Source organism: Mustelus asterias, chromosome 8 (assembly GCF_964213995.1).
Source record: "Mustelus asterias chromosome 8, sMusAst1.hap1.1, whole genome shotgun sequence".
NCBI classification, from domain to species: Eukaryota; Metazoa; Chordata; class Chondrichthyes; order Carcharhiniformes; family Triakidae; genus Mustelus; species Mustelus asterias.
In genome coordinates, this window is record NC_135808.1 from 26,414,748 (window position 1) to 26,431,265 (window position 16,518).

Consider the following 16,518-nt stretch of genomic DNA (forward strand, 5'->3'; position numbering starts at 1 on the left):
TTCTCTGGGAGGCAAGAGAAGTGATTGCAGAGCCTCTGGCTCTGATCTTCAGGTCGTCGTTGGCCTCTGGTATAGTACCAGAAGATTGGAGGTTAGCGAATGTTGTCCCATTGTTTAAGAAGGGGAACAGAGACTTCCCCGGGAATTATAGACCGGTGAGTCTCACTTCTGTTGTCGGCAAGATGTTGGAAAAAATTATAAGGGATAGGATTTATAGTTATTTGGAGAGTAATGAATTGATAGGTGATAGTCAGCATGGTTTTGTGGCAGGTAGGTCGTGCCTTACTAACCTTATTGAGTTTTTTGAGAAAGTGACCAAGGAGGTGGATGGGGGCAAGGCAGTGGACGTGGTATATATGGATTTTAGTAAGGCGTTTGATAAGGTTCACCATGGTAGGCTTCTGCAGAAAATGCAGATGTATGGGATTGGGGGTGATCTAGGAAATTGGATCAGGAATTGGCTAGCGGATAGGAAACAGAGGGTGGTGGTTGATAGTAAATATTCATCATGGAGTGCGGTTACAAGTGGTGTACCTCAGGGATCTGTTTTGGGGCCACTGCTGTTTGTAATATTTATTAATGATCTGGATGAGGGTATAGTTGGGTGGATTAGCAAATTTGCTGATGACACCAAAGTCGGTGGTGTGGTAGACAGTGAGGAAGGGTGTCGTAGTTTGCAGGAAGACTTAGACAGGTTGCAAAGTTGGGCCGAGAGGTGGCGGATGGAGTTTAATGCGGAGAAGTGTGAGGTAATTCACTTTGGTAGGAATAACAGATGTGTTGAGTATAGGGCTAACGGGAGGACTTTGAATAGTGTGGAGGAGCAGAGGGATCTAGGTGTATGTGTGCATAGATCCCTGAAAGTTGGGAATCAAGTAGATAAGGTTGTTAAGAAGGCATATGGTGTCTTGGCGTTTATTGGTAGGGGGATTGAATTTAGGAGTCGTAGCGTTATGTTGCAACTGTACACAACTCTGGTGCGGCCGCACTTGGAGTACTGTGTGCAGTTCTGGTCCCCACATTACAGGAAGGATGTGGAGGCTTTGGAGAGGGTGCAGAGGAGGTTTACCAGGATGTTGCCTGGTATGGAGGGGAGATCCTATGAGGAGAGGCTGAGGGATTTGGGATTGTTTTCGCTGGAAAGGCGGCGGCTAAGAGGGGATCTTATTGAAACATATAAGATGATTAGAGGTTTAGATAGGGTGGATAGTGATAGCCTTTTTCCTCTGATGGAGAAATCCAGCACGAGGGGGCATGGCTTTAAATTGAGGGGGGGTAGTTATAGAACCGATGTCAGGGGTAGGTTCTTTACCCAGAGGGTGGTGAGGGATTGGAATGCCCTGCCAGCATCAGTAGTAAATGCGCCTAGTTTGGGGGCGTTTAAGAGATCCGTAGATAGGTTCATGGACGAAAAGAAATTGGTTTAGGTTGGAGGGTCACAGTTTTTTTTTTAACTGGTCGGTGCAACATCGTGGGCCGAAGGGCCTGTTCTGCGCTGTAATGTTCTATGTTCTATGTTCTATAACTTGTGTTCGATTCGGACCCTGACAAATGCAATGTACTTCTACCAACTGTTTGACTGATGGATGCTGTGAACTTTCTCACCTCTGATCTATTCCATCTCTTTCCTCCTTTTAGGGTCCCGTTGGTTTCCCTGGTGACCCTGGCCCTGGGGGCGAACCTGGACCACGTGTAAGTGCGATTAGGCTTGGTGAACCTCTCACCATTGCCATTGTTTAATAACAACATTTGAAAAGAAAGTTTCTAGATGTGAACATTGCTCCAGTATGTGAAGAGGGTGTCCCAGTTGTGAATGCTATTTCTGTATATAGGCAGGCTGTTATACAATATGAATTCTGCAGTACAGGCTGTCTAGCTGTGAGCACTGCCCCAATATATGGTCAGATATTCTTATGCAACTCTACCCCTCTAGATATAGGCAGCATGTTTAGATGTGAATAATGGCCTTATGTATAGACAGGATGTTCGAGATGTGAATACTGCTACTATATAGAGACCAGTTGTTCTAGATGTGAGTACTGCTCCTATATATTGACAGGTTGTTCTAGGTGTGAATACTGCCCCTATATGTACACAGGTTGTTCTAGATGTGAATACTGCCCCTATATATACACAAGTTGTTCTAGATGTGAACACTACTCCCAAATATGGATTGGTTGTTCGAGAATTAAACACTGCTCTTGTGTATATCGATCAGTGTTCTGGAAGTAAATACTGTCCCTGTATATAGACAGGCTGTTAGAGATGTGAATACTATTCCCAAATATAGATAGGGTGTTCTAGATGAGAATACTGCCTCTACATACAGAGAGGGTGTTCCAGGTATGATTGCTGCTCCTATATATAGACATGTTGTTCTAGATGTGCATACTGCCCTTTTTAATAGACATGTTGTTCTAGATGTGAGTGCTATATATAGACAGGTTGTTCTAAATGTGAATACTGCGCCTATATATAGACAGGTTGTTCTAGATATGAACACGCCCCGAGATATAGACATGTTGTTCTAGATGTGAATAGTGCTCTTGTATATAGATAGGATGTTCTAGATGTGCTACAACCAATATGTATTGACATGCTGTTCTAGATAGTACTCCATATATGGTAAGGAAACACTCTTCCACCTCACTGTGTCCTCATTTTCAGTTCAAACTCCCACTGAAGCCTGGAGATTGTTCCCCTTCCTCAGATTCCCCTTATTGTTGGACCTGTGGGTTCTGGGCTGAATCATGGCATTCACTAACGGTGTGCGCTGGGTCATCCCATCTCCGTGAGCTTGACAGTCTTCTGCAGTGTAGCCCTCAGGTGCACCCCTCGCTGGTGACAGCAGAAGTGACCCCATTTGAGACATTGCAAAAGGGCATTGCCTCCTTTTTTCAAGAAGGGTTGAGTTGGACAGTGAGAGCAGGGCTGATTCATTTTAGTCTTCCTTAGACTTGATATTCTATTCTTGTCCTTTCATTTTAGGGTCAGGATGGTGTCAAAGGTGAAAGGGGAGAGACTGGCGAGCAAGGGCAAGCGGTAAGTAATGATGGCGGGAGTGCTGAGTTGTTGCAATGTATCGGGCTGTTTGGCATATTTACTGATGCCTGTCCATCTCTCTCTGTTTCCTTATCACACAGGGCTCCCCTGGACCTACTGGTGAAGTGGGCCCACCAGGTCCACCAGGAAAGAGGGTAAGTAAATATTTCGGGTAGTGCTAGACCCAAAGGACCTGTTAGCCTGGGAGTGTTCAGACAGCAGGTGTCCGAAACTCTCGATGCCCTCGGAGCAGTGTGACATCTGTTTCTGGGGTGTGGGTGCTGTGTGGCGTCTGTATCTGTATCAGTTTTAAATTTCCACCTCTCAACCTATGCTAGTGACCTCTTGTTCCAGATTGCTCCAGAAAGGAAACATTTGGTCTACACTTACTTTATCAATCGCTTTTAAAATTGCACATACCTCAATCAGATCCTCTCTCATCCTTCTAAACTCCAGCGAGTATCAGCCCAAACTGTTTATTTTCTCCTCATACATCAACCCTTTCAATCCCAGCTATGTGAATGTTGCTGGACATTTGTTGTGGGAAGCTGTGTAATATTGGGTGTGTTTTGAGCTCCCAGCATTGGGCTGCAAGGGCAACTGCAATGTCTTCCCCATGTCCTCCTCTCCCTTGCTCTGGTTATTTCTCCCTCTCTGCCTCCAGCTTTAACATCTATCTGCGTCTTTTTCTCACAGGGACCAGCCGGCGCTCGCGGTGCAGAGGGAAGAGAAGGGGAGAAAGGAAGCAAGGTAATACGTCTGGAGAATCCATCCTCTTGTTACGGTTCTAGGGGATAGTATGGGTATGCCGTGTGGGTGGGGAGATGGGGAGTGGTTCCAGGGACCAAGGTGCAGTGGGTGACCTGTTGGAAAATGGCCCTCTTCCTTCTGTGCGCTGTTTGTAAATGCAGCGTTGGGATGAGGCACCCATAGCCTTTCAGGAAGGTGAGAGAGAGTCGATGGTGTAGATTGCTTGGGCAGTTGCGTTGGTGCTTTGGTACCGGTACCGTCATTTTAAAGACTGGGAATTTCGACACCTAAAACCCAACACACTCTTCCAGGTTTCCTAATCAAAGATATTGCATCATGTCCATCTGATCTTTACGCTATCCTGGATTTCGGTGGGTGGGGGTCGAGATAGAGAGAGAGACCAGCTTAGAACAGTCTCTGTGTGAACAGCAGAATAATAACATTCATTCGTTTGGTAGTCAGCAGTGCTGAGTGGGTGATTAATCTTGGCCTCCTCCTGAGGACCCCAACAATATAGATATCAGTCTTCAGCCAATTTGATTCACTCCACGGGATATCAAGAAATGGCTGAAGGCACTGGATGCTGCAAACGCTCTGAGCCCTGGCAATATTCCGCCAGTAGTACTGAAGACTTCTGCTCCAAAAATTGCCATGCCTGTAGCCAAACTGTTCCGGTGCAGTTACAACACTGACATCCACCCGGCAATGTTGAAAATTGCCCAGGTATGTCCCGTACAGAAGAAACAGGATAAATCCGGCCAATTACTGCCCCACCAGTCTACTCTCGATCAAGGGGTCATTAACAGCGCTAGGAAGCTGCACTTACTCAGCAATAGGGCAGCACGGTGGCACAATGGTTAGCACTGCTGCCTCACAGTGCCAGGGACCCACGTTCAATTCCGGCCTTGGGTCATTGTCTGTCTGGAGTTTGCACGTTGCCCCCTGTGCCTGCGTGGGTCTCCTCTGGGTGCTCCGGTTTTCTCCCACAGTCCAAAGATGTGAGGGTTAGGTTGATTGGCCATGCTCAATTGACCCTAGTGCCAGGGGGATTAGCAGGGCAAATATATGGGGTTACAGGAATAGGGCCTGGGTGGGATTGTGGTCGGTGCAGACTCGATGGGCCAAATGGCCACCTGTTGTACTGTTGGAATTCTATGATTCGATGATAACTTGCTCCTGACGCTCAGTTTGGGTTCTGCCACAGTCACTCAGCTCTTGACCTTATTGCAGCCTTGGTCCAAACATGGACAAAAGAGCTGAATGTCAAAGGTGAGGTGAGAGTGACTGTCCTTGATATTGAGTATGGCATCAAGGAGTCTTAGCAAAATTGGAGTCAATGGGAATCAGAGGAATCAGTTTGGAGTCGTACCAGGCACAAAGGAAGATGGTTGTGGTGGTTGGAGGTCAACTGTCTCAGCTCCAGGACATCGCTACAGGAGTTCCTCAGGGTCGTGTCCCAGGCCCAACCATCTTCAGCTGCTTCATCAATGACCTTCCCTCCATCATAAGGTCAGGGCGGTAATTGGCAGGGTGGGATTTGTCCTGTTTTTTGTGTACAGGACATACCTTGGAATGAATAATTGCACAATGTTCAGCACCATTTTTGACTCCTCAGTTACTGAAGCAGTTCATGTCCAAATGCAGCATGACCTGGAAAATATTCAGGCTTAGCCTGACAAATGGTAAGTAACATCCGTGCCACACAAGTGTCAGCCAATAACCATCTCAAGGAAGAGAGGATGTAACCATTTCCCCTTGATGACATTTCCATCGCTGAATCCCCCACTATTCACATCCTGGAGGTTACCATTTCCCAGAAACTGAACGGGGCTAGTCAAATAAATACAGTGGCTACAAGAGCAGGTCAAAAGCTAATAATCTTGCAGCAAGTGAGGAAGCGGAGGGATGGGTTGGTAAGTTTGCCGATGACACGAAGGTTAGTGGGGTTGCGGATAGTCTGGAGGGATGTCAGAAGTTACAGAGGGACATAGATAGGATGCAAGACTGGGCGGACAAGTGGCAGATGGACTTCAACCCAGATAAATGCGTCGTGGTCCATTTTGGTAGGTCAAATGGGATGAAGGAGTACAATATAAAGGGAAAGACTCTTAGTACTGTAGAGGATCAGAAGGACCTTGGGGTCCGGGTCCATAGGACTCTAAAATCGGCCCCGCGAGTGGAGGAGGTGGTTAAGAAGGTGTATGGTGTGCTGGCCTTTATCAATCGAGGGATTGAGTTTAGGAGTCCGGGGATAATGATGCAGCTATATAAGACCCTCGTCAGACCCCACTTGGAGTACTGTGCTCAGTTCTGGTCGCCTCACTATAGGAAGAATGTGGAAAAGATTGAAAGGGTGCAGAGGAGATTTACAAGGATGTTGCCTGGATTGAGTGGCATGCCTTATGAGGATAGGCTGAGGGAGCTCGGTCTTTTCTCCTTGGAGAGACGAAGGATGAGAGGAGACCTAATAGAGGTGTATAAGATGTTGAGAGGCATAGATCGGGTGGACTCTCAGAGGCTTTTTCCCAGGGTGGAAATGTCTGCTACGAGAGGACACAGGTTTAAGGTGCTGGGGGGTAGGTACAGGGGAGATGTTAGGGGTAAGCTTTTCACACAGAGGGTGGTGGGCGAGTGGAATCAGCTGCCGTCAGTGGTGTTGGAGGCGAAATCAATAGGGTCTTTTAAGAGACTCCTGGATGAGTACATGGAGCTTAATAGGATGGAGGGTTATAGGTAGGTCTAGAAGGTAGGGATATGTTCGGCACAACTTGTGGGCCGAAGGGCCTGTTTGTGCTGTAGTTTTTCTATGTTTCTAAGTAAGTCACTTCCTGACTCACCAAAGCCTATCCACTACCTGCAAGGCACAAGTCAGGAATGTAATGGAAAACTCTCCACTTGCCTGGATGATTGCAGCTCCAACAACACTCAGGAAGCTCGGCACCATCCAGGACAAAGCAGCCCGCTTGATTGGTACCCCTTCCACAAACGCTCAATGCCTGCAACACCGATGAACAGTAGCAACCATGTGTGCCAGAAACAAGATGCACTGTGGGAACTCACTCCTTAGGCAGCACCTTCCAAATCCACCACCATCTAGAAGGACAAGAGCAGCAGACACCTGAAGGAGCCTCCATCTGACTTCTCGCTGGGTCAAAATCTTGGAACTTCATCATTAAGAGCACGGTGGGTGTGCCTACACCTTAGGGACTGCAGCGTTTGAAGAAGGCTGCTCACCATCACCTTTTGAAGCACAACTAAGGATGCGCAATAATTGCTGGCCTCACCAGCGAAGTCCACATCCCATGAAAAGATTGAAAAAAAGAAAATACAGAAGTTGAGTGTTGCTGATGAGGGAGGTGTATTGTTGAAGCTTTATATCCTGCACTCATCAGGACAAACACGATAATGTCAAATTTCAAACAGTGCCAACAGTTTATACTGCTGGGGAAAACGGTGCGCATCACAAGGGGAGTTAACTCTGATTGGCCGAGGTGTTGCCATACAGAAAGCAATGGGCAATCTTTGGCTCCCAAAGCTCTAAGCAGTTCAAAAAAGGTGCAAGGCTTGAACATATTGCTTTTGTTTGCAGAGAATAGATCCCTACACATGAAATTATGGCCCTTCTAGCAAATGTAAATGAGCCACATTACAAAGTCTTACTGATTATCCCAAAATGACCGTTAGTGTAGCTATTGTATTGTAACTAACAACCGATTTGGAGCTCAGGGAGCCCATTGTTTTTTCCCCGACAATGCCTCGGCCAATCAGATCCACTTACCAACCAATCAGCATCCTTTTCTCCTGCAGTGTAAATTGTTGTGAGAGTTTGAAACTTGGTGTTCTTGTGTTTGTCCTGACGAGTGCAAGACAAAATACCTTAAGCTACAGTTTTCTCCTTTCAGCCATATTAACCTTGTGCATTATATAATGTGCTGATGTGAAATATCACTTTCCTGGGAGCCATGCCATGGGAGATCCAACAGCTTGTCAGTTCAATGGGCGAATGGACCCAAGACATGTTTATGCATGTTGTCATTGGATGAACCTATACCAGGTCAGCACTAGGGTCGATGTGGGCTGAGCTGGAAGGTATTCTCCAGGATTTATGAAAATCATTTTGCAGGCTGTGGGCATTGCTGGCTAGGCTAACAATTATTGCCCATCCCCCGTTGCCCTTGAGAAGATGGTGGTGAGCTGCTTTCATTAACCGCTCCAGTCCCTGTGATGTAGGTACCATAGAACCATAGAATCCCTGCACTGCAGAAGGAGGCCATTCAGCCCATCTAGTCTGCACCAACTCGCTGATGGAGTATCTTACCCAGGCCCTCTCCCCCGCCCCAAACCCGTAACCCCGCATATTCACCATGGCTAATCCAGCTGACTGACTCATCTTGGGTGACTGAGGGGAAATTTACCATAGTCAATCCATCTAACCTGCACATCTTTGGACTTACACCCACAGTGCTGTTGGGAGAGAGTTCCAGGATTTTGACCCAGTGACAGTGAAGGAAAAGTGATATATTTGCAAGTCAGGGTGGTGAGTGACTTAAAGAGTAAACTCCAGGTAGTGGTGTTACCAGGTATCTGCTGCCCTTGTCCTTCTAGATGGTAGTGGTCGTGGATTTGGAAGGTGCTGCTTAAGGAACCTTGGTAAGTTCCTACAGTGCACCTTGTGGATGGTACACATGGCTGCCACAGTTTGTTGGTGGTGGAGAGGGTGAATATTTTTAGATGGGGTGCCAATCAAGCGGGCTGCTTCGTCCTGGGTATTGTTGAGCTTTTTGAGTGTTGTTGGAGCTGCACCCATCCAGGCAAGTGGGCAGTGCCTGACTTGTGCTTTGTAAAGGATAGGCAGGTTTTGGGGGGTCGGGAGGTGAGTTATTCGCTGCAGGATTATTAGCCTCTGATCTGGTCTGGTAGCCACAGTGTTTATGTGGTTGGTCCACTTCTGTTCCTGATCAATGATAACCCTCAGGATGGTGTTAGTTGGGGATTCAGTGATGGCATTGACATTGAATGTTAGGGGGCAATGGTTAGGGTCTGTCTTGTTGGAGATGGTCATTGCCTGGCGCTTGTGTGGCACAAATGGCAGTTGAAGTGCTGTCACAGTTGAAGGCGAAGTGTGCTACTATGTTCACAAAGAGAGATTGAGAGGGAATTAGAATCAACCAGATCCCTACCCCTGAATTGCTGCCCCCTTGTGTGAATGCAGATATTAGCTGAGGACAAGAATAGGCTGTGCTATCTCTTGTGGTTTTTGCTAGTTGACGGTCACAGTCAATGAGGGGAACCAAGACCGAAGGTCACCAGGGTCTCCTGAAAGGCCCAACCTTACCACCCTCACAAGAGTCACGGCCTCTCCGAATGGAGGAGTTGATCGAGCCGGTCGTGGGTGGAAGATGGAGCAAGGACAGGAAAGAGTGGGGAGGAGGTATTCCAACCAGCCCCCTTGTTCCCGAGGCAGTGGGAGCCACTATTTTTATTGCTGTCCCTGAGTTGGTCATTTGCTATTTTCATTTCAGGGTGCACCTGGAGCCGAGGGACCTCCTGGAAAGACTGGTCCAATTGGTCCACAAGGAACCCCAGGGAAGCGTGGTCCCGATGGTCTCCGCGGCATTCCTGGGGCTTTGGTAAGTTGCATTATCTGGGTGGAGGAGGGAGGGGGATCTTTACGGACACGAGCTCTCCCCGCATGCACAGCTACAATGATTCCCTTACTGAGTAAAAATCTGTCCATCTCAGCTTGAACATACTTAATGATCCAGTCTCTACAGCGTCTGCTGTAAAGAATTCCACACATTCACTACCCACTGAGAGAAGAAACTCCTCCTCATCTCTGACTTCAATGGGTGATCCCTTATTCTGAGATGATGCCCTCTGGTCCTAGACTCCCGCACAAGAGGAATCAACCTCTCAGTATCTTCTAAACTCCAGTGAGTGCAGGCCCAACCTACTCACCCTCTCCTCATAAAAAAAACGCTCTATACCCGGGATCAAACGAGTGAACCTTCTCTGGACTGCCCCCAATCTCAGTACACCGCCCCTTCGACAAGGGGAACATAACTGCTCACAATATTCCAGGTGTCGCTCCCTCCTCCCCCTCCCCCCTCCCCCCCAACCCCCACCCCCACCCCCTCGCCCTCGCCCTCCCCCACCCTCCCCCGCCCTCCCCCGCCCTCACCCCTGCCCTCGCCCCTGCCCTCCATCTCTGTCTGGGTCTCTGGTATCCGCCTCTCACTCCGTCCACCTCCGCCTCTCGCTCCGTCCACCTCCGCCTCTCGCTCCGTCCACCTCCGCCTCTCGCTCCGTCCACCTCCGCCTCTCGCTCCGTCCACCTCCGCCTCTCGCTGCCTCTTGCTCTCCCTCGCTGCCTCTCGCTCTCCCTCGCTGCCTCTCACTCTCCCTCGCTGCCTCTCGCTCTCCCTCGCTGCCTCTCGCTCTCCCTCGCTCTCCCTCGCTGCCTCTCGCTCTCCCTCGCTGCCTCTCGCTCTCCCTCGCTGCCTCTCGCTCTCCCTCGCTGCCTCTCGCTCTCCCTCGCTGCCTCTCGTTCTCCCTCGCTGCCTCTCGCTCTCCCTCGCTGCCTCTCGCTCTCCCTCGCTGCCTCTCGCTCTCCCTCGCTGCCTCTCGCTGCCCCTCGCTGTCTCTCGCTGCCTCTCGCTCTCCCTCGCTGCCTCTCGCTCTCCCTCGCTGCCTCTCGCTCTCCCTCACTGCCTCTCGCTGCCTCTCGCTCTCCCTCGCTGCCTCTCGCTCTCCCTCGCTGCCTCTCGCTCTCCCTCGCTGCCTCTCGCTCTCCCTCGCTGCCTCTCGCTCTCCCTCGCTGCCTCTCGCTCTCCCTCGCTGCCTCTCGCTCTCCTTCGCTGCCTCTCGCTATATTTACTTCTTGTCCTGCCCAATGCTGTTACTGATGATTGTTTCTTACTGACAGGGTGAACAAGGAATTCCTGGGGTTCCCGGACAGACAGGTCCTCCTGGTCCAATGGTATGTACACAATGCAGCTGCTCACTTAGCCGCCACTGACGTCTGGTAGAAAATCCAAACCAGACAGGAATCAGACAGAGAGATTGGAAACCAATTCGGAGCTCCATGGGGTGCGTGTTCTGGGGGTGCTTTGAATCTGGTGCATCTGGGAGGAGGCCAGGCACAGTGGATGTATCAGGGTGGCAATGCTGCTATCAGCCAACCGACAGATCTCTTGGTATATTTCCCTCTCTCTCTCTCGCTCTCCCTATCTCCCTCTGCCTCTAACTCTCTCTCTCTCTGTCTATCTATCTCTATCTCTATATCTATCTCTCTCTCTCTCTCTGGTAATCTATCTCTATATCTATCTCTCTCTCTCTCTCTATCTCCCTCTGCCTCTAACTCTCTCTCTCTGTCTATCTATCTCTATATCTATCTCTCTCTCTCTCTCTCTCTCTCTACCTGGGTCTCTGGTATATCTCTCTCTACCTGGATTTCTATTTTCATGGGTGGCATGGTGGCACAGTGATTAGCACTGCTGCCTCACAGCGCCAGGGACCCGGGTTCGATTTTGGCCTCGGGTCGCTGTCTGTGTGGAGTTTGCACATTCTCCCCGTGTCTGCGTGGGTTTCCTCCCACTGTCCAAAGATGTGCGTGTTAGATGGATTGGCCATGTTAAATTGTCTCTGAGTGTCAGTCGTGTAACTACATGGGATTATGGAGATAGGGCCTGGGTGGGATTGTTGTTGGTGGGCCGAATGGCCTCCTTCTGCACTCGAGGGATTCTATGTCGGGATTCAATGATCGAGCTCCCTTTCTCTACCTGGGTCTCTGGCGAGTTGGTCGAACAGTGTTGTTCTCTTGTATCTCCCTGTCTGTGGGTTATATAATTGTGAGGTTCTACGTATTGCATCCTTGAGGCATTAACTCTTCTCTTTGACTCCTCTTGTCTCTAGGGCCCTCCTGGATTACCTGGCTTGAAAGGAGATGGTGGTTCTAAGGGAGAGAAGGTAAGATTTGCCAGTCACAGCATTCCCAATGGGTCTTGTTAACATGGAGGAGGGGGTCTGATATTATGCGTCGCACCATTTTTGGACTTTACCCTCTTGGGCTTAATAATGAAATCTAGAACAATGGACCTTTCAGTTCACGTCTTAGGAAGCATGTTCCCTAAAGTTCCATCATAATTAAGAAGAGCCATCAAGTCTCAGGAACACTAGCTCACTGTATAGGAATAGACACAATGGTTGAATGGCCTTCTCCAGTGCAGAAAATGTTTCTCTGTTTCTTTAGCGTGAGCTGGAGGTCAGGAAGGTTTTCCTCCAAAGGATCAAGCTGAAAGCTCAGAACTTCCAACTCAAAGGAAGATGGTTGTGATGTTTAGAGGTCAATCATCTCAGCTCCATCACTGCATTAGTCCCTCAGGATAGTGTCCTAGGCCCAACCATCTTCAGCTGCTTCATCAATGACCTTCCCTCCACCATAAGGTCGGAAGTGGGGATGTTCGCCGATGATCACACAATGTTCAGCACCATTCGCGATTCCTCAGAGACTGAAGCAGCTCATGTCCAAATGCAACAAGATCTGGACAATATCCAGGCTTGGATTGATAAGTGGGGGCAAGTAACGTTTGCGCCACCAGACTACGAGAGTCTCGTCAGCAAGAGACAATCTAACCATTTCCCCATGACATTCAATGGCATTACCATCACTGAATTCCCACTATCAACATCCTGGGCACCAGAAACTAAATTGAACGAGCCATTATAAAGACTGTTGCTACCAGGGCAGGTCAAAGACTAGGAATCCTGTGGTGAGCAACTCACCTCTTGTCTCCCCAAAGCCTGTCCACCATCTATAAGGCAGAAGTCAGGAATGTATAGAACACTCAACACTTAGCTGTATGAATGCAGCTCCAACATCACTCAAGAAGCTCAACATATTCCAAGACAAAGCAGCCCGCTTGATTGCTACCCCTTCCACAAACATTCACTCCCTCCATCACCGATACACACTGGCAGCCGTGTGGAACATCTACAAGATGCTCTGCAGCAACTCACCAAGGTTCCTGGGACAGCAAGTTCCAAACTCATGACTTCCACTATCTAGGACAAGGGCAGCAGATACCTGGGAACGCCACCACTTGGAGCTTCCCCTCCAACTCGCTCACCATCCTAACGTGGAAATTCCTTCACTGTCGCTGGGTCAAAATCCTGGAATTCCCTCCCTAACAGCACTATGGGTGTACCTACACCACAGGAACAGCAGCGGCTCAAGAAAGGGACTGACCACCACCTACAAAAGGGCAATTAAGGGCGGGCAATAAATGCTGATACCCGCACCCTGTGAAAGGAAAAGCCACAGTCATGCCGCTATCCCTTCTACCATCGGATGTGCAACAATCACTTTGTGAACTAACTTCACAAATTCCATAGGTGATCAACAATTTTCATAGCGCCTTGCATGGAGTAAGAGAACCCAAAGTTTTCACAGGAGTGATATCAGAGAAGAATGAGATATTAGGGCCTATGACTACAGGCTTGGTCAGAAGTAGATTTAAAATAGCAACTTAAAAGAGGAAAATGAGGTTTAACAAGGAAATTCCAGACAATTGAAGGCACGTCCACCAACGATGGAGTGATTAAACTCGGCAATGCACAAGAGGCTGGAATTAGAGGGGTGCAGGTACCTCAAAGGAACGGGCATTAATATTGTTTTGGTCTGGCTGTGTTTCAGTGCTGGCCCCACCGTATTTCTGTGTGCTACCCCCACATTTCAATTTCACATCTTTATTCCTCTTGTGTTTCTCCTTCAGGGTCACCCTGGCCTGATTGGATTGATCGGACCTCCGGGAGAGCAGGGGGAGAAGGGCGATCGAGGGCTTCCCGGCCCACAGGGAATGGAAGGATTTAAAGGAGACAATGTAATTGCTTACCTCCTTCACTTGGAAAAGGGGCACCGGCTTCCAGCAGTGTTTGTGAATCGGTATTGAGTACAATCCCACACTGTCTATTCTGTGGCAGTACAGAGCACAATCCTTAACAAGTCCCCTGAATTTCACAGCATCGTCCCTCTTCCAGGTCAGCTGGTGTCACTCAGTGCCGCTGGGCTTGGGAGGAAACGGCTTGGTGGACGCATAATGGTGGGTCACGGATCCTTCCGTTTGGAGGCCTGATGGTACCTGGACAATCAACATATACCATAGGGTTGAGTTGCCAGACTGACTGTCCTCCCTTGTGGGATCCTAGCTTGGGTGTTTGTGTGTTCAATTTGATTTGATTTAATTTATTATTGTCACATGTACTGGGATACAATGAACAGTATTGTTTCTTGCGCAGTACAGAGACAAAGCATCTCATTCATACAGTACACAGGGGAGAAGGAAAGGAGAGGGTGCAGAATACAGTGTTGCAGTCATAACTAGGGTGTAAAGAAAGATCAACTTAATATAAGATCCATTTAAAAGTTTGAAGGCAGCAGGGAAGAAGCTGTTCTTGAGTCGGTTGGGACATGATCTCAGACTTTTATATCTTTTTCCCGATTGAAGAAGGTGGAAGAGAGTATGTCCGGGATGCGTCCTTAATTAAGTTGTCTGCAAATCCAAGGCAGCTGGAAGTGTAGGTAGAGTCAATGAGTGGGAGGCTGGTTTGCGCGATGAACTGCTACTCCGGTTTTCTCCCACAGTCTGAAAACATGCTGGCCATGCTAAATTCTCCCTCAGTGTACCTGAACAGGCGCCAGAGTGTGGCGACTAGCGGATTTTCACAGTAACTTCATTGCAGTGCTAATATAAGCCTACTTGTAACACTAATAAATAAACTTAAACTTTAAGATGAAGAAAACCCGACTGACGCTGGTGTAATTTGTGCCACCGGTTCTGTGAACTTTTTTTATGAGGGCGTGGGTGAATTGATCTGAATAATCCATCAGAACAAAATGAGAACTCTTTATTTCACATCCGATAGTATCCTTTTTGAATATTACCGACCTACTGCTATCATTGTTAATGGTTGTGTTGGGTTAGGGTTTCCCAGCCATTAGCATTAGCCTGTTCCAATGATGGGTCTTGCGAGGAGCACTGTATACAGTTCCGGCCACCACATTGTACAAAGGATGTAGAGGCATTTGGAGAAGGTGAATTTACAAGCATGGCACCGGAAATGTATGGGTGTACATATCAGGAAAGATTGATAGACCGGGTGTGTTGTCTCTTGAAGAGAGAAGGCTGAGGCGTAACCTAATGTTGGTCTGTGAAATTGTCAACGGTTTTGATGGATCGGATACACAGAGAATACTTCCTCTGGTATAGGGGAAGAGCATATCTACAGGAGGAAGGGGTAGAAGATTACAACAGTCGATACAGATGAGGAAAGGTGGGAAGGCGAGAAGCATGAACACCAGCACCAACTGGTTGTGGGCTGAATGGCCTGTTTCTGTGCCCTATATCCTACATAGAATATCAGTATTAAGAATGCAGTATTAAGAATGTCACAGTATGAGGCTGCTGCGATGATAATTTGTGTGAGGCAAGTTTGGCACACGTATGTTTTGGCTTGCTGTAGGAGAGGTCGAGAGAGAGGAGAGGTCAACAGAGAGCATGAAACACATTGAACTTGAGGATTACAGTACATGAGGGGAAAGAAAAAGTGTCGGGGGCAAACTGCGTGAGGGCTGCATGCAGATAATAGAGAGAGGGAGATTGGGAAAGATTCAAGAAACTGAGTCAGGGTGATGACGAAACAGCTGAGGAAAGAGAGAGAAAGGGAGAAAAAGTGCTCAACATTCAAGTGGGTTTCTTAAGAGCCGGTCACGTGATTTGATGGTGATGTCATTAGGGTGTTGCACAGGATGCAGTTTTAGTTTCAGTTTGTACTCTGTACACGCAAAAAGCCCCTAGAATAAATCTGTTGTAATTAATTTGAATCTGCGCGAGCAAACCAGGGCCAGAATTCTCGAGCCGTCCCACTCACCGCGGGAATTGTGGTGGGCGAAGGGGGGACCATGCAAAGATCCATTGACCTCGGGCAGGATTCTCCAGTTTTGAGGCGAGTGAGGCTGGAGAATCCCGCCCCGCATCCTTTCTTTTGGTTTAAAAACAGCCCCTAACATATTTAGGGCATCTCAGAGAGAGCGAGGCAGAAAGAGAGAGGGAATGAGAAAGAGACAGAAGGGCGAATATAAGAAGAAGGAGAGAGAGAGAATAGAAACTGAGAGGCAAGAATATTTATCCCTGACAACACCACCATCACCACGGCGGGCATGCTCCCAGTTTGTGGGAAGAGGCGGCTCTGTATACATTGTGCTTGCTTCTGTGTATTGTTTTCACATGGTCTGTTTCTTTGCCTCTAGGGTATTTCTGGTGCAAGTGGTCCTGTCGGCCCCGCTGGTCCTCCTGGTATCCCGGTAAGTTTCTCCGCTGCTTGGAGACATCAGTATTTAATGGCACTGAGTGCCATCGAACCTGGCAGTTACTTTCCACCCCGCAGTGTGCATGCCCAGGCCTGGCTCTTCAACTCGGGAGGCAGCTTGGTCAATCCCAAGTGGATTTGTTAAATCCCTCCCCCATCCTCAGCTTCGGCAAAGCCATCTCTTTGCTGACTTAAAGGAAGCGAGGAGATTCAAGAAAGAGAGAGACCATCGTCATAACTCTGTCCGTGATACTAAGATATTATTTAGACCCATTAGAGACACAATCACATAAATCAGGAGCAGGAGTAGGCCACTCGGCCATCTCAAGCCTGCCCCCGCCATTCTATAATATCACGGGG

The 16,518-nt window shown here is 48.5% G+C and overlaps 1 protein-coding gene across 1 annotated transcript in view; it reads left to right on the forward strand.

Annotated features, from left to right (window-relative positions):
* The window catches only part of LOC144496960 (uncharacterized), a 76,713-nt gene that overhangs the window by 52,165 nt on the left and 8,030 nt on the right, over positions 1–16,518 (forward strand). The window contains exons 32-40 of the mRNA XM_078217613.1: positions 1,639–1,692; positions 2,989–3,042; positions 3,144–3,197; positions 3,739–3,792; positions 9,315–9,422; positions 10,718–10,771; positions 11,707–11,760; positions 13,566–13,673; positions 16,100–16,153. Of these exons, the coding sequence (XP_078073739.1) occupies positions 1,639–1,692; positions 2,989–3,042; positions 3,144–3,197; positions 3,739–3,792; positions 9,315–9,422; positions 10,718–10,771; positions 11,707–11,760; positions 13,566–13,673; positions 16,100–16,153 (594 nt within the window). The remainder of the gene's footprint in view (positions 1–1,638; positions 1,693–2,988; positions 3,043–3,143; positions 3,198–3,738; positions 3,793–9,314; positions 9,423–10,717; positions 10,772–11,706; positions 11,761–13,565; positions 13,674–16,099; positions 16,154–16,518) is intronic.